Source organism: Symphalangus syndactylus, chromosome 11 (assembly GCF_028878055.3).
Source record: "Symphalangus syndactylus isolate Jambi chromosome 11, NHGRI_mSymSyn1-v2.1_pri, whole genome shotgun sequence".
Lineage (NCBI taxonomy): Eukaryota > Metazoa > Chordata > Mammalia > Primates > Hylobatidae > Symphalangus > Symphalangus syndactylus.
The window spans coordinates 58,837,764-58,860,906 of record NC_072433.2 but is presented as its reverse complement, the minus strand read 5'-3'; the positions used below and the strand labels follow the sequence as shown (position 1 = coordinate 58,860,906).

The 23,143-nt window shown below is 46.0% G+C and overlaps 1 protein-coding gene across 11 annotated transcripts in view; it reads right to left on the bottom strand.

Moving 5' to 3' along the window:
- Window positions 1–1,054: 1,054 nt before the first annotated feature.
- Window positions 1,055–23,143, bottom strand: part of ARHGAP17 (Rho GTPase activating protein 17) — a 96,437-nt gene continuing 74,348 nt past the window's right edge. For 4 of the 11 annotated variants that reach the window (XM_055297739.2, XM_063612069.1, XM_063612068.1 and 1 more), the window contains 3 exons: window positions 17,392–17,561; window positions 13,090–13,710; window positions 1,055–1,917 (listed from right to left, as the gene is read on the bottom strand). In XM_055297739.2, coding sequence (XP_055153714.1) covers window positions 1,787–1,917; window positions 13,090–13,710; window positions 17,392–17,561 — 922 coding nt within the window. In that variant the 3' untranslated portion in view covers window positions 1,055–1,786. Of the gene's footprint in view, window positions 1,918–9,989; window positions 10,039–11,916; window positions 11,965–13,089; window positions 13,711–17,391; window positions 17,562–21,269; window positions 21,504–23,143 lie in introns of all 11 variants that reach the window. The other 7 variants (XM_055297736.2, XM_063612067.1, XM_055297740.2 and 4 more) reach the window with 5 other exon arrangements.

Below are 23,143 nucleotides of genomic sequence, written 5' to 3'. Positions count from 1 at the left end.
GTACTTTGAGGGCATAGGAAACTGAGTAAAGATGAAAATGTGGGCTGGGCATGGTGGCTTATGCCTGTAATCCCAGCACTTTCGGAGGCTGAAGTAGGAGGATTGCTTGAAGCCAGAATTGTAAGACCAGCCTGGGCAACACAGAAAGATCCCTGTCTCTAGAAAAAAAAATATTTAAAAATTGGTTGGGTGTATTGCCATGCACCTGTAGTCTCAGCTACTCGGGAGGCTGAGTTGGGAGGATCATTTGAGCCTAGGAGTTTGGAGGCTGCAGTGAGTTATGATTGTGCCACTGCACTCCAGCCTGGGCCACGGAGTGAGATCTGTTTCAAAAAAACAAAAGGAAACTGTGGTTCCCCTTTTTAAATCAGGCTTAAGTCAGTTCGTAGTGGAAAGAGGCCCAGTGTCTTCTAAGCAGTGACTTAGACACTGACACACCTAGCAAACTCGATCAATAGAAGGCTCAGGGCAGCAACTCCGGCAGCATGTCCCACTCTGTTCCCAAGAGAAAATGGCTTTATCTGGGCCACAGGGGACATGCTATCGTGAGACCAGCCATCCAGAGCCTCAGTCTCGCTTTGCTCCAATTCCCCATCGGCTCTTCCCTAGTATTTCAATCCTGGGAAAGACGGGATAATTTTCACGCCTTGGATAGGGCATGAAAGCACCAGCCATTGGGAAAAGGGCTCTCTATGGCAATTCACAACTGCTGACGAATGCACCAACCCGGTGGGGCGGAGCTCCTGTGAGCTGCCCCCGGGAGTCTGAGTATCTCTAGATGGAAAGAAAGGGATGCCAGCACTGGGAGGACCAAGGGTGCAGCCTTGACCAGAACCTGCACTGAGGATGGCCAGGCTAGGAGATCTCTGGGGCACCTGGTGGCCTTTTTCACTGCTGCAACCTTGCTCTCTGTTTCTTCAAACTCCTACAGCTACAATTAGACCCTCTCCCCCAAGATGTCCCAGCCACGATTCTATCTGGTTGAGTGGCAACACACATACACTCATGCGCACACACACACACATTCCACAATCTGTCTCCGAGAATTATGAAGTTTTCATATAAACCACAGAATATATTTAATTCAAATTAAACATGAAACTAGAATAATGTTCGGTCCTTATCAAGTAGCAATTACGTTGTTTAAAAAAAAAAAAAAAAAGAACAGTATATTTCTGTCTACATTCCGACAATCCAACAAGGCGGCATGGGTCACATCCAGTTTGACGAGGTGACAGAGCCAGCAGTCACCATCCATGGGCATGGTTCTGAGGGGAGTGGGGAGACACAGACCATACATGATACAAAATGATTCTGCAGCAAGTCTGAAGGAGAGCAGGCTCCCTCCTAATACATAAGAATGAATATCCAGGTAGCAGAGAGTAGGCGACTTGCATAATGAGCGCATTTTATTAAATAGATAGTTAACGCACTGCTTCTTACTCATTCCAAGTTGCTGTAGGTGCTGCCCGCATTAACAGCAGGGACAAAAGCTTCCTATGCGCATTTCAGCAGGAATACTCTCTCCACTCCAGGTATTTCTTTGTTTTGGATTTTTTTGGCATGATTTCCTTCCCAAGTAAAGAAAGCCAACTTCTTCAAGACACAGGTCATTCAGCTTTAGTGGTTCTCCTTGGGCCGTGCAGAAGGCAGGTCCCGCACAGTGAGGCCCTCCTTTGTCCTCCACTGAAAGCTTTTCACTGTTTGGTCTGCAAAGGAAGAGGTTTGCCTGCCCCTGCTCCACTCGCCAGGGTGGAAGGGGTGGAGGGCTGGGAGAGGGCTTTCTTCACAGGGCAGTGCTCTCGGTATCATTGTCTATATCCAGCAGGATGCGGCCAGGCACGTCTTTGCTGGCTGAGTCTGAGTGCATTTCAGGAAAGATGCTGTGATGTGGTTCTGAAACCCTGGAATTGGAGTCTGGACAAAAACACGAGGAGACATGGTATCAATGAGGGGTAACCCCCGAGAGGCCACCTGAGGGTGCTCTGAGGAGAGGCTGGGAAGTTTCAGGGTCAGCCCATGCACACAGGGTCCCTTGCGAGAGGCTTCATCAGCTCTTAGAAGCCAAGTGAAGCCTTTGTGACCCCAGAGGGCAGCTGAGTGGCACAGCCTCGCCTCTGGGCTCTGATGTTGCTTGCTATGAGCCCGGAGCAGCCCTTGGAGATGCAGCTTTTAAAGGACTTGCTTGCTTTGATGGAGGAAAGGAAGCCTCATTCTTCCCAAAGCCTCTAATGCATGAGATGAACCCTCCTGATGGCCCCTGGGCTGCCCTGGGAAGAGGTCTCTCCTCGAGACTGCTGGGTTTTCCTCCTGTTACTAACACTAGGACCTCACCCTCAGCATCAGCAACATTTGGGCCTTAATTATTTGTTGTGGTTGTCCTGTGCATTGTAGGTGTCACCCAACAGATGCCAGTGACATGCAGCCTCCTCCCCCAGTGTGACAACCAAAAATGTCTCCTGTACATCACAGATCACTGGGGAAGTTTAAACTGTCTCCAGATGCTGCCGAGTGTCCCCTGGGGAATCACAATCACTGCTAACTGACATCACTGAGGCAGACCAAGTCTCCTGCAAACATTAACGTCCCCTTCTCTGTCTAATACACCTCGAATGCCATTTTCATGTCTTGCTGTTGTCCCCCTCTCCTATGCTCTTCCCAGAGGCCAGTGGGTCTCAGATTCATTTATGCATGAACAAATATTTACTGAGCACCTCCCGGGTGCCAGGTACCATTCTACCTGCTGAGGACGCAACAGTGAACAAGACAGGCACAGCCTCAATGAGGCCCACGGTCAAGTAGGCGAACCAAGGGGATCCTAATTAAGACAAAAGGGCTGGCTTCTCTAGCAGATGTGGGTTCTGGCAAATTATGAGAGCCTCATTAGGTATTTTAGGGCTGGTGTAAGACAGAAGAGAGATGTTTTGTAGTTTTGCTTTGCTGGGTTAGAGGTAGCCATGGCAGGCAGCAGTGAGGGAGTGGGAGGAGGAGGTGGTTTGCGGGGGCGTTTCACAGTTAGGCTTGAGAGCTGCTTTCCCCCACTTGCTGTGGTGCAAAATGACATCCTGTTTGTCCTTGGCGGGAGCTAGTTTTGACCATATTTCTGTTCGACCTGCTCCCGTCTACGCAAGCACAGCTTGAAAACGCTGGTGCACTTTGGGGAAGCTCACTGCTTGGAGACTTGTTCCAGCTCCCACCCCTTCCACCTTCCTGTCCCTACAGTTCTGAGCTGTGAGATCTATTCACTCCCTGGAACATCCTTTTTCTCACAGTTACTCTTGGGTTGTCCCTCAGGGTTTCCTATGCACCATGACTCAGAGAAATTTCTAGATTTATGGAGGTGCCAAGGTGTCAAAGAGTTCAGGTGCTGAATGTCATTTCAGACAATTCAGGCCTTGTGATAACTATAAAACCAATGACACTGTGCAGAATTGCACCAGCCTATGGTGCAGTCAAAGGTGGTCTATATGCACAGAATAGGGGCTGTCTTAGATTTGTCCTAAGCAGAACAGAAGCCAACGAAGGCAGGGACTGTGTCTGTCTTGTTCACAATGTATCCTCAGTACCTAAAATAGTGACCGGCAAATAGCAGATGTTCAATAAATTTTGTAGCTGCACACTTGGATGGTTGGATGGATGCATAAAGAGTCATCTAGAGCAACCATCTTTCCAATCCTCCGTTCTTACATCCTCAGGCAAAGAAGTAGCTGTGACTTGAAGACGACGTATAAGAAAATCACTGCAAATGCAATCCTTTCCCCATTATCTTGGCCCACAAAAACAGAAGGGGCTACCAGCCCGTGTCTCTTCTCAGCCCAGAGTTTACCAGAAACTATGGAACCGACATGACTTGGTGGGGAATGCATGATGCAAACGCACTGTGTATACGGATGAGATTTCTACTTGTTAATATCCGTATTCACATGCGAGCTAACGTCTATCAGCCACCAAGCCCTTCCACAGCTGCTCTTTTTTTCTTATACATCACATATACATAATTTTTAGATTTGTACCTCTCTGAATTTTTCTATTTATGATCCACACACATTATTTATTCAAGGGGGAAAAAGGTGTTTTGGGGCGTAAAGGAAATCCCTTACTCTGCTGCCCACCTGCCCCGTCTGGTTTCCCCAGCCCCTCTCTATTCCTACATGAATCAGTCCCTGAAAGAAACGATGACTTTGTTTACACACAAAAAGGAGAAAGAATTATGGCAACCTGTACAGAACTAGTTTTCAGAAAGAGACTTCATCACAGTAGCTAACATTAAAAAAAATTTTTTTTTTTTTTTTTTGAGATAGGGTCTCACTCTTTTGCCCAGGCTGGAGTGCAGTCGTGCAATCTCAGCTCACTGCAGCCTCCACCTCCTAGGCTCAAGTGATCCTCCCACCTCAGCCTCCCGAGTAGCTAGGACTACAAGCATACACCACCATGCCTGGCTAATTTTTTTTTATTTTTGGTAGAGACAGGGTTTCACCATGTTGACTGGGCTGGTCTTGAACTCCTGGCCTCAAGCAATCCTCCCACCTCGGCTTCCCAAAGTGCTGGGATTACCAGCATGAGCCACCACACCCAGCCTTGGTAGCTGACATTATATAGAGCACTTACTTACACCACAGACTGTACTATCCACCAACACTTTATCACATCGTCTCACTGAACCCCCATTAACTAATCCTAAGGCAGCAGAAATAAGAGAGGGAGACTCAGAGGCTCTATTCCTTGCCCAAGGTGACACAGCCAGTGTGGACCAAAGAGGATCAAAGCCAGATCAGTCGCACTCTGGCTCTTCACATTACATTTTCCCTCCTCCCCAGAGGAGTCTGTAAATCCCTGGGTGAGGGCCCTCAAAGACATTATCTGATATCATTGTTTCAGTCTTTTTTGTTTTTTTGAGACAGAGTCTCTCTCTGTCACCCAGGCTGGAGTGCAGTGGCGCGATCTCGGCTCACTGCAAGCTCCGCCTCCTGGGTTCATGCCATTCTCCTGCCTCAGCCTCCTGAGTAGCTGGGACTACAGGCACCTGCCACCGCACCCGGCTAATTTTTTGTATTTTTAGTAGAGACGGGGTTTCACCATGTTAGCCAGGATGGTCTCGATCTCCTGACCTCGTGATCCGCCCGCCTCGGCCTCCCAAAGTGCTGGGATTACAGGCGTGAGCCACCGCGCCCGGCCCATTGTTTCAGTCTTAAACATTGGTTTGTTGTAAACAGGAGAAAATGGTTATTTCAGAAAGACACCTGTAAGAACCTGGTTTGTCTGAAACACCTCTAAATCTTTCTGGCTATGAACTCGTATATTAACTGCACTCCAAGAAGGGCTGGTTTCTGAGCATATGCTTGGAGCTAAGTTCATATAAAAGATATTGTATTTAAAAAAACAAAATAGGCTGGGCGTGGTAGGATGATGGTGTGAGCCCAGAAGTTCGAGAGCAGCCCAGGCAACATGAGACTCTGTCTCTATAAGAAAAACACAAAAATTAGCCGGGTGTGGTGGCGCATACCTCTAGTTCCACCTTCCAGCTACTTGGGAGGTTCGCTTGAGCCCAGGAGGTCAAGGCTGCAGTGGACTATAATCACACCACTGCACTCTAGCCTGGGCAACAGAGCAAGACCCTGTCTGTTTTTGTTTATTTTTTAACAACAAAAAGAAGAGAAACAGAGGATGACCTCCAGTAACCAGCCTCAGCCCAAAGACAGAACTTGATACAGTTCATCACAGATTTGGGGCTCTGACAAATGTAACCCAGGTTCCTTCCTGAACTGAGTATCTTATCCAGGAAACAGAAGTGGATATTTAAGAGCTAGAAGTGGAATGTTATTACTAAGGGCATGGTTCTAGAAGATTTACTTATTACTTCAACAATTTTGAATATGTGCTTTCGGTTGTGAACTCACCCTTCAAGAAGTCCAAGGTGATTCTGATAGCCACTTTGACAAGTAACAGATCCAAATATGCCCTTGAAAGTAAGTGGTGCAGGCACAACTGCAGGGCGAATAAACTCCCTCCCCCTCTCCACCACCCATCCCTCTTCTCAGACCTAGGGTCTCAGGGAATGCCTTCCTTCACCAGTGAACGGTTTGAGTCTTAAACACTCTGGTTGATTGTTGTAAAAAAGAGATAAAGGTTATTTTAGAAAGATACCTGTAAGAACCTGGTTTTCTTTAAACACCTCTAAACTTCTCTGGCTATGAATTTATATATTATTTGCATTCCAAGAAGGGCTGGTCTTTGAGCATACTGCTTGGAGCTAAGTTTATACGACAAGTATTATATTTTGAAATAAAAAAAAAAGCAAAAAACCAGACAAAAAAGAAACCTTTTATTGGAGGTCTCTTTTCTGTTTTGTTTTTGTTTTTGTTTTAAATAAAATATCTACTGTATGAACTTAGTTCCAAGCAATATCCTCAAAGACCAGCCCTTGGAAGGCAAAGAATATATAAATTCGCAACCAAAGAGGTTTAGGGTGCTTTTAGAAAGCAGGTTCTGGCTGGGTTCGGTGGCTCATGCCTGTAATCCCAGCACTTTGGGAGGCCGAGACAGGCAGATCATCTGAGGTCAGGAGTTCAAGACCAGCCTGGCCAACATGGTGAAACTCCGTCTCTACTAAAAATACAAAAATTAGCCAAGCATGGTAGTGAGTGCCTGTAATTCCAGCTACTCAGGAGGCTGAGGCAGGAGAATCGCTTGAACCTGGGAGGTGGAGGTCACAGTGAGCTGAGATCGCACCATTGCATTCTAGTCTGAGCGACAGCGTGAGATTCCATCTCAAAAAAAAAAAAAAAAGCAGGTTCTAACAGGTGTCTTTTTAAAATAACCTTTTCCTCCTTTTTACAATGTAATACCTGTCATATAAACTTAGCTCTAACCAGAGTGTTTAAGACCCAAACCATTATTTCCTCAGATAATGTCTTCACTTTCAGGATCCTCACCCAAAGATATACACAACTCTTTTGGGAAAGAGGGAAAATGTTAGGGTGATTAAGAATGATGGGGCCAGGCGCGGTGGCTCATGCCTGTAATCCCAGCACTTTGGGAGGCAGAAGTGAGTGGATCACTTGAAGCCATGAGTTCGAAACCAGCCTGGCCAATATGGCAAAACCCCGTCTCTACTAAAAATACAAAAATCAGCCAGGTGTTGCCACACCTGCCTATAATCCCAGCTACTTGGGAGGCTGAGGCAAGAGAACTGCTTAAACCAGGGAGGCAGGGGTTGCAGTGTGCCAAGATTGCACCACTGCACTCCAGCCTGGGCGACAGAGTAAGACTCTGTCTCAAAAAATACATAAAATAAATAAACAGAAGAATGATAGTCCAACCAATCTGGCTTTGATCCTCTTTGGTCGAAGTAGAATTGTGTAATTTTATCAGGAACTGATGATTTCTCGTCAGTTTTCTAGGGCTATGAGAGACTTTGAGTCAACTATTCAGGAGTGATTCTGTTCAAGTCTCACTGGATGTCATCTTGACACAGTTCTGATTATCTACTTATTAAAAATAAACTGCAAGTAGAAACAGAAGCCACTTAAATATCCAACTAGGAGTAATAATACATCTGGTTGATGAAACATTATGTAGTCACTGAAAAACATGGCTCTAAAAATTACATTATCACATGAGAACGGGCATATGATGTAAAGTAAAACAAAAGGATCCAAATCTGTCTATATCAAATAATTATGCTCATGTACCTCCTTGCCTTTTAGAAAAACTAAAAGAATAAAAGGGGCGGGTGTGGTGGCTCCCGCCTGTAATCCCAGCACTATGGGAGGCCGAGGTGGGTGGATCACGAGGTCAGGAGATCGAGACCATCTTGGCTAACATGGTGAAACCCTGTCTCTACTAAAAATACAAAAAATTAGCTGGGCACGGTGGTGGATGCCTGTAGTCCCAGCTACTTGGGAGGCTGAGGCAGAAGAATGGCGTGAACCCAGGAGGCGGAGCTTGCAGTGAGCCAAGATTGCGCCACTGCACTCCAGCCTGGGGAACAGAGCGAGACTCCGTCTGAGAAGAGAAGAGAAGAGAAGAGAAGAGAAAAGAGAATAGGAGGAGAGAAAAGAAAAAAAGTAGAATATAAATGGCAGACTTTTTCAATTGTATAGCTAGAGTTGATTTCTTATTATTTCCATTTCTCAAGAGTTTTAATATCCATGCTTATTTTTATTTATTTGAGACAGTCTCACTCTGTCACCCAGGCTGGAGTGTAGTAGCACAATCTCAGCTCACTGCAGCCTCCACCTCCTGGGTTAAAGCAGTTCTCCTGCCTTGGCCTCCCAAGTAGCTGGGATTATAGGCACCCATCACGACACCCAGCTAACTTTTTGTATTTTCAGTAGAGATGGGGCTTCCCCATGTTGGCCAGGCTGGTCTTGAACTCCTGACCTCAAATGATCCACCCGCCTCAGCCTCCCAAAGTGCTGGGATTACAGGCATGAGCCACCGTGCCCCAGCTCATGCTTATTTTTAAAAAGGCATTACTTCCATGACATAAGAAGGGTGAGAGTTTAAAAGGCAAACACTATGAAATTAGCCAGCAAAGTGTCCAGGCTTATGGCTACTATGTGAGTGATTTGGTCTATCTGTGGTACAGTGGACTAACGCCTCACAGACAGTCTCAGGCTCACTAAATTATATGAATGTATTTGTTATCTCCTTCTGCAGAGCATTGTCTTTTTAACCCATGAAAGAAATGAGATTCAGAAAACCAAGTGGTGCATCAGAATCAAAATATGGATACCTGGATTCCACCCCCGGTCTCCTGTGCTTGGGTCCTAGAAGGCCGGGTCCGGGCGTATGAGTTTTTAAAACCCTGACATGTGAATCTAACAGAAATCTGATTAAAAGTATTTTTTTCTACTAGATAAAAATGATAAATAGCAGGCCAGGCACAATGGCTCATGCCTATGATCCCAGAACTTTGGGAGGTCGAAGCGGCCAGATCACCTAAGGTCAGGAGTTCAAGACCAGCCTGGCCAGGGCACGATGGCTCACGCCTGTAATCCCAGCACTTTGGGAGGCTGAGGGGGGCGGATCACAAGGTCAGGAGATCGAGACCATCTTGGCTAACACGGTGAAACCCCATCTCTACTAAAAATACAAAAAATTAGCCGGGCGTGGTGGCGGGCGCCTGTAATCCCAGCTACTCAGGAGGCTGAGGTACGAGAATGGCATGAACCTGGGAGGTGGAGCTTGCAGTGAGCCAAGATCGCGTCACTGCACTCCAGCCTGGGCGACAGAGCAAGACTCCGTCTCAAAAAAAAAAAAAAAGACCAGCCTGGCCAACATGGTGAAGCCCCATCTCTACTAAAAATAAAAAAAAAAAGCCAGATGTGGTGGCAGGTGCCTATAATCCCAGGTACTCAGATGGCTGAGGCAGGAGAATCGCTTGAACCTGGGAGGCAGAGCTTGCAGTGAGCCAAGACTGCGCCATTGCACTCCAGCCTGGGTGACACAGCAAGACTCCATCTCAAAAAAAAAAAAAAAAAAAAAAAAAAAGAGAGAGAGAGAGAAATAGCTAGCCTTCATTTAGATCCACTGTATATTAAGAACTGTAATTGGCTAACAGAATAACCTTGGACTTTCTCTATTTGATCTTCAACAATTTAGACAGATGTCACCACTTTACAGATCAGCCAGGTTGTGCCTAGCCTATGTTATACCAAGAGCTGAAATTCTAACTCAGTCTGGTCTGACTCCATAATGTATGCTCTTTCTACTATACCTCAAGCTTGCCTAATATGGAAAAGAATGGAAATTAAAGAAGTAACAAGGTCAGCCTTGTGACCACCTGTTCCACATCTGGGTACACACTTAGTATTCCGAATGATTGCAGCAAGCATCAACAAAGCCAGTCCTCCTTCAGTGCATGCACTATTAGTAGGGATGCAAGCAGGCAGGGTTAGGGTGGCCGGTTAGTAACAGGCATGAGTGCACAAATATGATCATCAAGTAGCAAAAATGCATTGGCCAATCAGGTGCCTTTTCCTTACCATTAAATATTCCAATCTCAGTTCTTACTGAATATGGCAGGTCATACATCTAAATTATTTAATAAAATGTTTAAATTAGAATACTCTTTGCTAAAATCTATTACTTCAAAAATAGCAAGATATAAACTCTTCTACATGGGAATTAAAACTCTTCCTGCTCTCTAGAGTCACAATTAACAGGAGACTCAAAAATGACGCCAGAATCTCGACATCCTCCAGTGCTGGTGCTGAGCTGTGAGAAGTTAGCTGCCAAACCTGCTTGGCAGCAATAATCTCCCCCAAGAGTTTATCTTAATCCCATTAGCCTTAACCCAACTCTTTAAAACTCTAACTTAATCCAACTCTAAAGGAAAAACCTGTTTTCAGGAATTTGTCCATCTAAACTTTTCTAAGTGAAAACGTTACGTCATAATAAAGGACCATCCTGTCCAAGGAAGTTATATATTTTTTCCTCCTTGAAAAACCCAATGGCTATATCCAAGAATGGTTAATAGCAGTATGATCAACACTAGCAGATTCAAAAATTCTAAATGTTGGCCTTCTGTGTACTTTCAATGGCAGGCTAGGGGATTTTAAGATAGTACAGGTTAATTCTGTAATACAAAGATAACTCTGGTAACCTGGAATTTCTTGAGTTAGGAGAATTCATAGCATAGACCGGTTTTTAAATAGCTAGTATCTTAGGGAAACACATTTTTAATGTAAAATTTCACTTATCTAATAATTACAGGCAGTACATTACAGTGTTGTAGCAGATCAGTAAACTAAACTTGTGGAATAAATACACCCCAGGTAACAATGGTATTAAAAAATAGGCATAATTCTGGTTTGGAATCTTTCATTTAAATAAAAGGAAATATCTGAGAATAACATTTTGGTGTGTCACAAGCATGAAATTGTGGTATCGCACCCGGGCCTCCTCCCTGTTTTGAAGGTTACGCTCTGGTTTTCCACTTCTGGTTCCTACAGAAAGTCTTACTCAGACCTAAGCTGTGAGCACTCTGGCTAAGGGGCCCACAATAGGCGTAAGGCTCAGGCCAGCTGATTAAAGCAGCTGTACACATAATGAGGGCCTTATGCTGTCCACATGTGGACCCAGCGGCAGACTTAGATGAGCTCACAGTGCCTTTTAAAAAGCTCATATGGTTTAATAAAGCAAAATTTAAGCATGCTAGAATGCAAAGGAATTTAAAAGAATTCAGTGTAGGGTATTTGGGGGAAGATTTTTGTTTTTTAATTTTTTGGTCTTGAGAATTTAAAATATCAAATTAAGAAGCTCCATGCAGTTAACTTGCACTTAAGATACAAAAATTTTAAATTAAAGCTCAAGACACAAAGGACACAATTTCCTCCCGTGCTGACTGCACCCGGGTCCTCTTTGGTTGGATGCTGGTGAGCCCATTAGTGACAGGTAAATCACACTGGGAAGAGTAGACTGCTGCTAAGAGGGTCACCAAAAAGACAGAACATATTCCTTTTTTTTTTTTTTTTTTTTTTTTTTAAAAAAGAGCGTCTCACTCTGTCATGCAGGCTGGACTACAGTGTGCAATGACACAATCACTACCCACTGCAGTCTTGAACTCCCAGGCTCAAGCAATCCTCTTGCCTCAGTCACTCAAAGTACTGGGATTAGAGGCACGAGCCACTGTGCCTGGCCCCTAAGAAAGAAGATACTCTTCAAGAGCAGCTTGAAATCAGGCTCTTGATCTACTGACATCTACTCCTTGAATTTGAAGCACTGCAGCTCAAAGTGCTTCTGATAAAAATAAAGAAATGTCTATATGCTACAGAATGGATGGCCCATTGGCTGTCAGGGCACAGGGTCAAACGGCTGCTCCTGAGCACACGGTGAAAAGCACATATGCAAAACACGGGTAAGCAGGAGCATTTGGGGCTGTGGGGCAAGCTGCTCAGGGCCGTTACAGACCTTAGTCCTGGAAACCTTCCCCACCTTTGAGGGCACTAGTAAGGGCATCTATTGGGAAACAAAACAAACAAACCAACATGGCTTTGTTGTTTTCAAAATAAAAGCTCTGATGTCATCAGAAAAAAAAGTTATTAACCATTTATAACATGTGCAAATTATGTATTATATTCCTGAAAAAAGTTATTAAAAGATATTGTTAGAATCAGTTAACCGTCACCCTTTGGGTTAATGGAAACCTTGGCACATTTTTAGCTGCAAAGTCACTCAATATGGTTGGAAAGCCCAGAGGTATATTTCAGCTTCTTTTCCAAAAGTGCCCCACTTAGAACAATTTAAACTAGGCTGCTGTAAGAAATTCTTTGAGGCCCCTAATTACCACTTTTTAAAACACACTAGAAACTCCCATATCCATCCTTAAATAATAAATTAGAGCATTTGGGATGGAAATATTTTTGAAATCTTAAATAAAATGGTTATGTTCTAGACTATTAAAAATATGCCATTAGGTAGCCTACTAAAACCTGTACAATCACCACCACTTCCAAACAGGTTCCCACTGGGTCTACAGGAAAATCTTGATTCTTCCCTCCCAAGCCATTAGAGGCCAGCACTCTGATATGACAGTGCCCTGAGATCTCCCTTTTGGAGCATTCAATTTGGCATAAATCATGTTTTTTAAAGTTATACCTGAAATTTTGTACTTAATATGAACACTTTTACTCTTAGAAGTACTGTTTAAGCATTTTAATGAGGAATTCACTAAGAAAGTTAATGCTCGTGTCATAAAATACCTTCCACCTGGATTAAAAGTCATTATGTTTAGAAAAATGTAAACCTACATAGGTCTTAAACACACAAGCAACTATAAGTCAGGGGTCAGCAAACTTAAAGGACCAGGCAGTAAATGTTTCCAACTTTGTGGGCCATAGGATCTTTGGTCACGACTACCCAACTCTGCTGTTTTAGCACCAGTGCAGCCACAGACAATATGTTAACAAATGAGTGTAACTGTGTTCCAATAAAACTTTAATGACAAAAACTGGCTGCAGGACAGGTTTGGCTTGCAGATGTAGTTTGATGACACCTGGCATAAATCAAAGCTTAAATAAAATGGAGTAGTACAAAAGCAATGTAGAGCAGACGAGGAAATATGGGCATTGATGTCCTAGTTACCTGTTACTATCTTGGAGGCTGTTGGTGCTGTGTTGGTGAGGCTGCCGTCCCCAGCTGAGTGGACACCAGGAGGTTGGGGGGGTGGGGGCACGCTGGGCCGGTTCCTTGGCTTTGGTACTGGTCTCGGTCTCGGTAACGTTCCAGCATGTGGCTGTGCAGTCTCAGAGTTACCCCCTGCCAGGGTCTGAGGAGCTGGCAGACTGGGGTTCTGTTTTCCTAGGGGCGGAGTACTGGGGGGCGTTGGAGTCTGGGGAGGGGTGTGAGATGGCTGCTCAAGTCCATGCTCACTGGGCAATGCCATGGGGTTGGGAGGGCCCTGGCTATTGGGTTTGGTGTGCATCAGTGGCGTGGCCTGCGTAGGGGGCTGTGGCGGCGGGTGATTGGGAGCTTGGATTGGAGACAGGCTGCTGGAGTACCTCCGGGGTGCTGAGAGCTGGGAGGGGGCAGAGGGCTGCCCTGGAGGCTGGCCCGTGTGCTGGGTGGGAGGAGAGGGGCTTCGGGTGGGTGGCTTTGGTGACAGACTGGGTGGATGCTGAGATGTTCCTGAAGAACTCTGGCCCCCGGGGTGGCCAGGAGGTGGGTTGCCTGGTTTCGGGGGTGCTGGAGCGGGTTTTTTAACAGCTGCACAAAAGAGAAAAAACACCTTTCAGTAGGAACAGTGAGGCAGCAACACCGCCCTGGCCAGGAGCCCAAATTGAACCTCGCCGGTAATAAGCTACGCCAGCATCATGCACCTCTGATGAGAGGTGGTTAGGAGGGCCCCACACTGCGTCTTCCTCCCCAAAACCCATAACCCCAGTCTAACCATCAGAAGAACATCTGACAAACACAAATTGAGGGCCTTTCTTCAAAATGCCTGACCAGTACTCTCCAAAACCATCAAGGCCATAGAAAAGCACAGAAAGACGGAGAACGTGTCATAGATAGCAGGAGACTAAGAAGATATGATGACTACATGCAATGTGGGCTCCTGGATGAGATCCTGGGACAGAAAATGGACATGAGTGGAAAAACTAGGGAAATCTGAACAAAATGTGGAGTCTAGTTTATGATAATGAACCGTGAGGTGCAGTGGCTCACGCCTGTCATCTCAGCACTTTGGGAGGCCAAAGCAGGCGAATCACTTGAGCACGGGAGTTCAAGGCCAGCCTGGGCAAAGTGGCAAAACCCCATCTCTACAAAAAAATACAAAAATTAGCCAGGCATGCTGGCATGCTCCTGTAATCCCAGCTACTCATGAGGCTGAGGTGGGAGGGTCACATGAGCCTGGGAAGTCCAAGGTTGCAGTGAGCTGTGATTACACCACTGAATTCCAGCCTGGGCAACAGAGTGAGGCCATTTCAAAAAAAAAAAAAAGGGGCCGGGCGCGGTGGCTCACGCTTGTAATCCCAGCACTTTGGGAGGCCGAGGCGGGCAGATCACGTGAATTTCTACCAATTCTGGAACCATTTGAGTTAATAGATATGTCCTGGACAAAAGCATGAATAAATCTGGAAGAGTTGCCTTAGAATTATTTCTCTAAAGAGAGCTGAATCACATCACTCTCCTCCCTACACCAGCTGAGATCAGGGATGGGAACCTAGTACTGAGGAGGGCAGGAGGGAAAACGACAGATCTGGGGCTCTGGTTTTGGGCTGGGAGGGGTATAGGGAAAGGAGAGACTTTAGCCTTTTTCAAACTCTGCTAAGATCCTACTGGTTCCCCAAGAAAAAAGAGAAGGAAATGAAGGAAAGAAATGAACATGTATCACTCTTCACTTATCACCAGTACCACGTAGGGCCTTTTATATAAATTATGCACATTATAATTTATATAAATTATCTCATTCAAGCCTCATAAGCTCATTGCAGGGCAAGCTCTGTTATCCCCATTTTCACAGAGAAGAAAACTGAGGCTTGAAGAGGGCCAGTGTTTGGTAATAGGTCACACAGCTAGTAAGGGGCAGAACAGAGACTCCTGCCCATGACATGTGGACTCCCTGAATGCTTTTTCCGCTTCCTCCTTCCTCTATTCCCCGGCTGCCTGTTTACAGGGCCCAGAATTCAGGATTAAAAAGGGTAAAGTCTCGGTGGCTCACGCCTGTATTCCCAGCACTCTGAACTGGCTGAAGCAGGAAGATCACTCAAGACCAGCCTGGGCAACACAGTGAGACCTCGACTCTACAAAAAAATAAAGCAGCCAGGCATGGTGGCGTGTGCCTGTAGTACCAGCACTTTGAGAGGCCAGAGTGGGAGGATCACTTGAGTCCAGTGGCTGGAGGATGCAGTGAGCTATTATCACGCCACTGCATTCCAGCATGGGTGAGAGAACAAGACCCTGCCTCTAAAAAACATAAGAAAGGAAAAAAAAAGAAAGAAAAAAGGGTAAAGTCTACTCTGCCACACTGGTCTGGAACTTTCAACCCTGGAACTCAGAAACCACCAACCAGCTTACATTAGCTGTACTCCAGACTGCCACCAGCATTTAAAAAAAAAAGTCTAGTTTTCTGTTCTAAGCAATACTAATTGTAAATTCATACTGAATAAAAGCTCGTTCCTGACATTTAAGGGTGTGAAAAGGATGAGGGGAGGGAGCATGGGAGCAAAGTGTCAGGGGGAGGGGGCTGGTTGAAACAGAGGCCTTGTCTGAGACCACCTCAGAGGCGCAGGGGGTGGGGAAGGCAAAAAGAATCAAACTCATCCTGTGAAGAAGCCTGGGAGCTGTGATTTCGGGAAGCAGGAAAGACTCTGAATGTGGCTATGAGGAAAAGAGTCTTCTTAATCCAAAACCAGAGTCACACCTGGAATCTAGGTACAGAAGACTAACTTCCCTCAAGGATCAGCTGAGATCCTGATAAGATGACGGGGCCCAGAGAGGCAGCCTTAAGAAGGATAAAGTGGAGGTCTGCAACCAAGCAGTGGACCCGAATTTGCCTCCCTGCCTATAATTTGTAGAAATTCCACTAACATTTGCATAGTGCTTTATAAAGACCATGCTTTCACAGACAGACACAGTGAATTTAATCCTTTTTTTTTTGGGACGGAGTCTTGCTCTGTTGGCCAGGCTGGGGTACAGTGGCACAATCTTGGCTCGCTGCAACCTCTGCCTCCCAGGTTCAAGCGATTCTCCTCCCTCAGCCTCTTGAGTAGCTGGGACCACAGGCATGCAGCACCACACCCAGCTAATTTTTGTATTTTTAGTAAAGATGGGGTTTCACCATGTTGGCTAAGCTGGTCTTGAACTCCTGCTCAAGCGATCTGCCCACCCCGGCCTCCCCAAGTGCTGGGATTACTGGTGTGAGCCACCACGCCCTGGCCTCTCTTATTTTAGAGATGGGGTCTGCATTCTGTTGTCCAGGCTGGAATGCAGTGGTGCAATCATAACTCACTGCAGGCTCGACCTCCTGGGCTCAAGTGATCCTCCTGCCTCAGCCTCCTGAGTAGCTGGGACTATAGGTGTGTGTCACCACACCCAGATAATTTAAAAAATTTTTTTTGTAGAGGCGGGCTCTCACTATGTTGACCAGTTTGGTCTCCAACTCCTGGCCTCAAGCAATCTTCCTGCCTCAGCCTCCCAAAGTGCTGGGATTATAGGTGTGAGCCACCACGCCCAGCCGGAAGAAGTGATTTTTGAGGTGAGACCTGAATGGTAAGAAGAAACCATATGAAGACATGGGACAGAATGTTCTGGAAGCCCTAAGGAGGGGATGAGCTTAGTTCATTCAAGGAACCAAGAGCGGAGTGTGTTGAGAGGGGGGAGTGTAAGCTCTGGCTCAGAGGTAGGCCCCACCAGAGCACAGAGAACACAGGGTGAGAAGTTTGCATGGAAGCCACTGAAGAGTTTAACCAAGAGACGACACGATCTGCTTGGAGTTTTAAAGCAATTCCCCTGGCTGCTGGGTGGAGGAGTGCAGGGGAGACAGGTGGAAGCAGTTGAGATTCTGTTAATCAGGACCTAGAAAGCCCTCACCCCAATTCCGAGGCAAAACCGGCTCCCAGACCCACAAAGCTGAGAAGTACAGAGGCCGTGGTAGTCTCCAAACAGAGCGAGGGCTTGCGACACCAGGAAAACTGGGAGCATTTCTGCAGAACTGTTTGTTAAGCTTTGTCACGCCTAAGGAAAAACTAAATGTCTGCTTTTCTACTGTCTATTTTTTCCTTTTTCTTTAATGACTTTTCTCTTGAATGACTGAATTTTCTGCTTGGGATTTTACAACAGGCACAGAAAAGATCTGGCCACAAGCCTCACCATCTGAATCCTTGCACTAACTTAAGGAGGTCTGTACAGCCTTCCCTGAGGGCAAGGAGGAGGGTGGCTGCTTACCTCGGCGCAGTGTATGTGGGCTGGGCCCTGCTGCATTGTGAGGTGGGCCCACAGAGAGCTGGTGGGAGCTGGCAGCTGCCTGGGCCTGGTTTTGGCCAGAGGCTATCTGACTGTTGTTTCTCCCTGGTGCTGGCGCAGCTGCAGACACAGGGTCCTTCGGTTTGGGAGGACTAAGAGGAGTAAAAGTCAAGTTAGACGTTAGACAATTCCAGCTAGAAAATCTGAACATACTGCACATAAAACATAAGATTCCAAGCAGAGTTTTCACTTCGGCAGGCAGGAAAAGGATCTGAAATTCTAACTAGCTCACACTGGGCTTATAAAGCCAATGTTTACTTGGTGCCATTTTTTTTAAGAGATGAGGTCTTGCTATGTTGCCTAGGTTGGTCTCAAATTTCTGGACTCAAGCAATCCTCCTGCCTCAGCATCCCAAGTAGCTGGGACTATAGGACTATTTATTTTATGAGATTCATTGCATCAGACTGGACTCCAACGACTCTGCCACTCCAGTATCATGAGAGAGACCATTTCAAAGCAACCAATGTGGAGTTTTCAGTTCTACTGTGTTTGGACTGAAATTGGGCAGTACTTAATACCATGAAAGGGCTTTTACATGTTGACATATACACTGTACAAAACTAAGCAAAAGCCATGGCAAAATGAGACCCTAAATGATAAAGGGCATGATTATTATCAATAACTTGGACTGAAGAAGGAGAACTCAGAGGCTAAATGACTACTCGAAGTCCAGAGTTGGTAGCAGCAGGATAGAGATCAGAATTCAGGCTTCCTGTTTCCTGGCCCAGAACTTTTTATACCAAACATTATAGCTCCATTTTGTCAAGGTCACCAAAGAGTGAATAACATTAGTGTAATGTACATAAAAATACCTACAGAATACAGTATAAAAAAACAACGAGCAGACCAGGCACAGTGACTCATGCCTGTAATGCCAGCACTTTGGAAGGCTGAGGCGGGTGGATCACTTGAGGTCAGGAGGTCAAGACCAGCCTGGCCAACAAGGTGAAACCCTGTCTCCACTAAAAATACAAATATTAGCCAGGTGTGGTGGCGCACGCCTGTAGTCCCAGCTACTCTGGAGGCTGAGGTGGGAGAATCGCTTGAACCCAGGAGGCGGAGGTTGCCATGAGTCAAGATTGTGCCACTGCACTCCAGCCTGGCTGACAGAGCGAGATGCTGTCTCAAAAAAAAAACAAAAAAGCAAAATAACTGACATTCCATTTGTCCTTCTGCATTAAGACTAATTATTGTCTTAAATAATACACTGAGCCTTGATTAAACAAATTGAATGTCACAAGGAAATGAAAATATATAAATTGGCTGGGCGTGGTGGCTCATGCCTGTAATCCCAGCACTTTGGGAGGCTGAGGAGGAAGGATTGCTTGAGACCAGGATTGAAGACCAGCTGGGCAACACAGTGAGACCTCGTCTCTACAAAAAATTTTTAAAAATTAGCTGGGCATAGGGGTGCATGACTATAGTCCCAGTTGGGAGGCTGAGGTGGGAAGATTGCTTGAGCCTGGGAGATTAAAAGGCTGTAGTGAGCCATGATCACACCACTGCCCTCCAGCGTGGGTGACAGAGCAAGACCCTGTCTGAAAAAACAAAACAAAACAAAACAAAAAAAACAGGCCAGGGCAGTAGCTCACGCCTGTAATCTCAGCACTTTGGGAGGCCAAGGCGAGTGGATCACTTGAGGTCAGGAGATCGTGACCAGCCTGGCAAACATGGTGAAAGCACGTCTCTACTGAAAATACAAAAATTAGCCGGGCATGGTGGTCCATGCCTGTAATCCCAGCTACTCTGGCGGCTGAGGCAGGAGAATCATTTGAACCCATGAGGCAGAGGTTGTAGTGAGCTGACATTGCACCACTGCACTCCAGCCTGGGCAACACAGCGAGACTTCGTCTCAAAAAATAAATTAATAAATAAAAATAAAAAACAAGAAAAAGAAAAGTGAATTCGCTTAGACTTTTTTCCTTTAAACAAAAAAATTTAAACCAAAACAAGTACATGCATGGGGCACAATTATTAACAAGCTAATGTGGAGCCTATGACATGCATGGGAAGCCCTATGAAGTCTGAAGTCTTAATTTTTTTTTAACTCCAAAGTAAACTTTCCCAAGGTGAAGAAAATGGAGTTCAGGAATGCACAAAGCATTCAGCATTCAGTTTTAATGGTGAAACAAGATTCCTATCTCATAAGCAGCTTCACACACAACGAGGCTCTCCCTTGCTCATCCCAAGGACAATGAGAAAGGAGTTCTTTCAAGGCAAATTCATCTCTCTGTGTGGGAAATAAATGTGTGGATAAACAGCCTGTCCTTGTTTTGTGCACATTTATTTTACTTCATATATGATCATTCAATGTGTTGTGGATGGCCAACGCAGAACATATGACAACAAAAATTTTGGCACACATGTATGCAGAGCTAAGCAGCTGTCAGTTCCAAACCACAAGAGATGCCACCTGAAGTAGCCTCTGGTGGTCATCTGCCTGGATCAGTGTGGAGAATTGAATTAATGTCAATTAAATAAAAATCTCAAGTTCTGGCCGGGCGCTGTGGCTCACACCTGTAAGTCCAGTCTTTGGCAGGCCAAGGCAGGGGGATCACCTGAGGTCAGGAGTTTGAGACCAGCCTGACCAACATGGCGAAACCCCATCTCTACTAAAAATACAAAAAAATTAGCCGGGCATGGTGGTGTGTGCCTGTAATCCCAGCTACTCTGGAAGCTGAGGCAAGAGAATCACTTGAACCCGGGAGGTGGAGGTTGCAGTGAGCCGAGATCCCACCACTGCACTCCAGCCTAGGTGACAGAGTGGGACTCTGTCTCAAAAAAAAAAAAAAACCTCATGTTCAAGGTGACTTTTCTTAAAAGTTGCTATGCATTTGCAGCCCACTCCAGGTGGCTTATCCAAAGGTTAAGCAACTAAAAGAGACTTTTAAGAAAATCTACCAGCCAGGCATGGTGGCTCATGCCTGTAATCTCAGCATTTTGGAAGGCTGAGGCAAGAAGATCACTTGAGGCCACGAGTTCAAGATCAGCCTGGGCAACCTAGGGCATCTATGTTTACCCCATCTTTACAAAAATAAAAAAAATTAGCTGGGCATGGTGACAAGCACCTGTAATCCCAGCTACTTGGGAGGCTTAGGTAGGAGGATTGCTTGGGCCTAGGAGGCAGAGGGTGCAGTGAGCTACGATCATGCCACTGCACTCCAGCCTGGGCAACAGAGCAAGACGCAGTCTCAGAAAAAAAAAAAAGAAAGAAAAGAAAAAAGAAAAGCTACCATCTCATTTTCCACCTTGGACTCATGGATCAACTGCCCTACGAGACCGAAATCTGGGGGTGTGGAGTGGAGTATTAGTCACCTCATGTGCCTAGCACAGTGCCTAGCACATATCAGTGACTCAGTAAATCTGTTTGACTGAATCAATCAATGAATGGGTGAATAAATGCCAGGAATACGAAAATTTAACTAACTTGCCACATTCAAATGCTTCCTGGTTAGCACACTGGATGACAACGAACAGAAGATACATGAATGCTGACAGTATACATCCAACAGGTGACAGAGGCTTATCACACCATGAGACACCCACTAGCTTCCGGTTTCCAGCACCAAAGCAGTGTGGCAAAGAATGCAAACCAATGTAGCTTTCTTTGGAAAACATATAAAGAAGCGAGCCATTCATAGTCTTTCTTTCCATCTTTTGCCAACCAGAGGAGTGAAAGCAAATCTGTTCACTCCATGCTGGAGCAGTTCTTAGGGCGTGGATGCCGTGCTCAAAGGCCACCACCTACAAGAAGGCTGGGGCGTCCAGCCTCCACTGCCAGCAGAAGTCAGCCTCCTTACCTGCCGTCGCCTGGGCTCGGACCCTGCTCCAGTATGCCCGCGGAGGAGGGGACAGTCCCACCCCCAGAGCTGCTTTCAGCCCTAGAGCTCTGGGGAGGGGGCTCTGGGCCAGCGGGCACCACGGTGCTGCCATCTGTGGGCGGAAGTGGCGGCTGGAAAGCGGGGGATATGTGCTTTCTATTTAGAGTGCCACCCCGCCGGTGGGCCTGGAAGTCCATAAGCTTCACACCAAAGCTACACAGAGAGAAGAAACAGTCAACACACCATGCGAGCAGACTACTGAGACAGAAGCCCATCGGTCCACATGTGTTAAAACCACACATGGGGACAGCCACCCAAGCTGCCTGACATGCAGTGAAGCGGCAAGGACCAGACTAATGGCCACCCCTGATACCAAGGCAAGCAATTCCACTAGGCTTCGAGCCTGAGCAAAGCCAATGAACCTGGTACTGTTCAATGTCTTTGATCAATTTGGGTGTGAGCAGCTAAAAGCAAACAGGCAGGCCTCATCTTGAATGACATCATGTTAGTGTGTTTATCCCCATACTTCCTCTGCCTTTTTTTTCCTCCTTTAGACACGTGGTCTCACTCCACCACCCAGGCTGGAGTGCTTGGCACTCCAGTGGAGCAATCACAGTTCACTACAGTGCCAAACTCCTGGGCTCAAACAATCCTCCAGCCTCAGCCTCTGGGGCAGCCTGGACTACTGGCACATGTCACCATACTGGGATATTAAAAAAATTTTTTTTTTTGTAGAGACGCGGTCTCACTACATCACCCAGGCTGATCTCAAACTCCTGGCCTCAAGTATTCCTCCTACTTTGGTCTCTCAAAGTGCTGGGATTACTGGCATAAGTCACCACATCCGGCCTATTTCCATACTTCCTAGTTCCCATCTCAAATCTGTTTTTGGGGAATGACACAGAAGTCCAGAAGGCCTACCAATGGCAGTGTAAGGTTATCACACCCCACTGCCTCTTAACCGAGATGAGATGTAGAAACAATCCTATGTGCATACACAGACTACATCTGAAAGGTACATAAGGCTGGAAAAGCTGGGCGTGGTGGCTCACACCTGTAATCCTAGCACTTTGGGAGGATAAGGTGGGAGGATCGCTTTAGCTTGGAAATTCAAGACCAGCTTGGGAAACATCGTGAGGCCCTGTCTCTACAAAAAACTTTTTTTTAGAAAATTAGCTGCGTGAGGTGGTGCGTGCCTGTAGTCCCAGCTAGTCAGGTGTGTGAGGTGGGAGGGCTGCTTGAGCCCAGGAGGTCAAGGCTGCTGTGAGCCATGATCATAAATACCACTGCCCTCCAGCCTGGGCACATTACCCTGTCTCAAAAAAACAAAAAACAAGACTGGAAAAAACTGTTGCTTTGGGGAAGGGAATGGTGGCTGGATGTGGCTGGATAGGGTGGAAGGAAGGCTGACTTTTCACTTAAGGCCACTGATCTATGAACTTAACAACTTTTTCTTTCAGTTCAAAAAGTAAAAAGATACCTGGCTTCCTGAGCTCGTGCTTACTAGGTCAGCTGGCAGGAGAATACACAAGGCAGGTAACTGAGAATTGTCTGTCACGTGCTAACTGGACTCATGCACTGTATTCTGTAACTTAAAATATACGAAAGCTAATTCTGTTACGGGTAGAGTCTGTCATCAGGAAATACTACTGAATTGTATGAATGAGGATTCAGAGAGGTAATATGTCCGCATAGAATAAATGTGGATTTTGGAAGGACAGAATAGGGACAGAATAATGCATTCTCCTTTGCTAGGGGTAAAAAATGCAACACAAAGAAAAAGAAACAAACAGCACACCTCACTGTAAGATTGAACAATTAAAATAAGAGCTTGTCACTTCGTTTTAATGTAA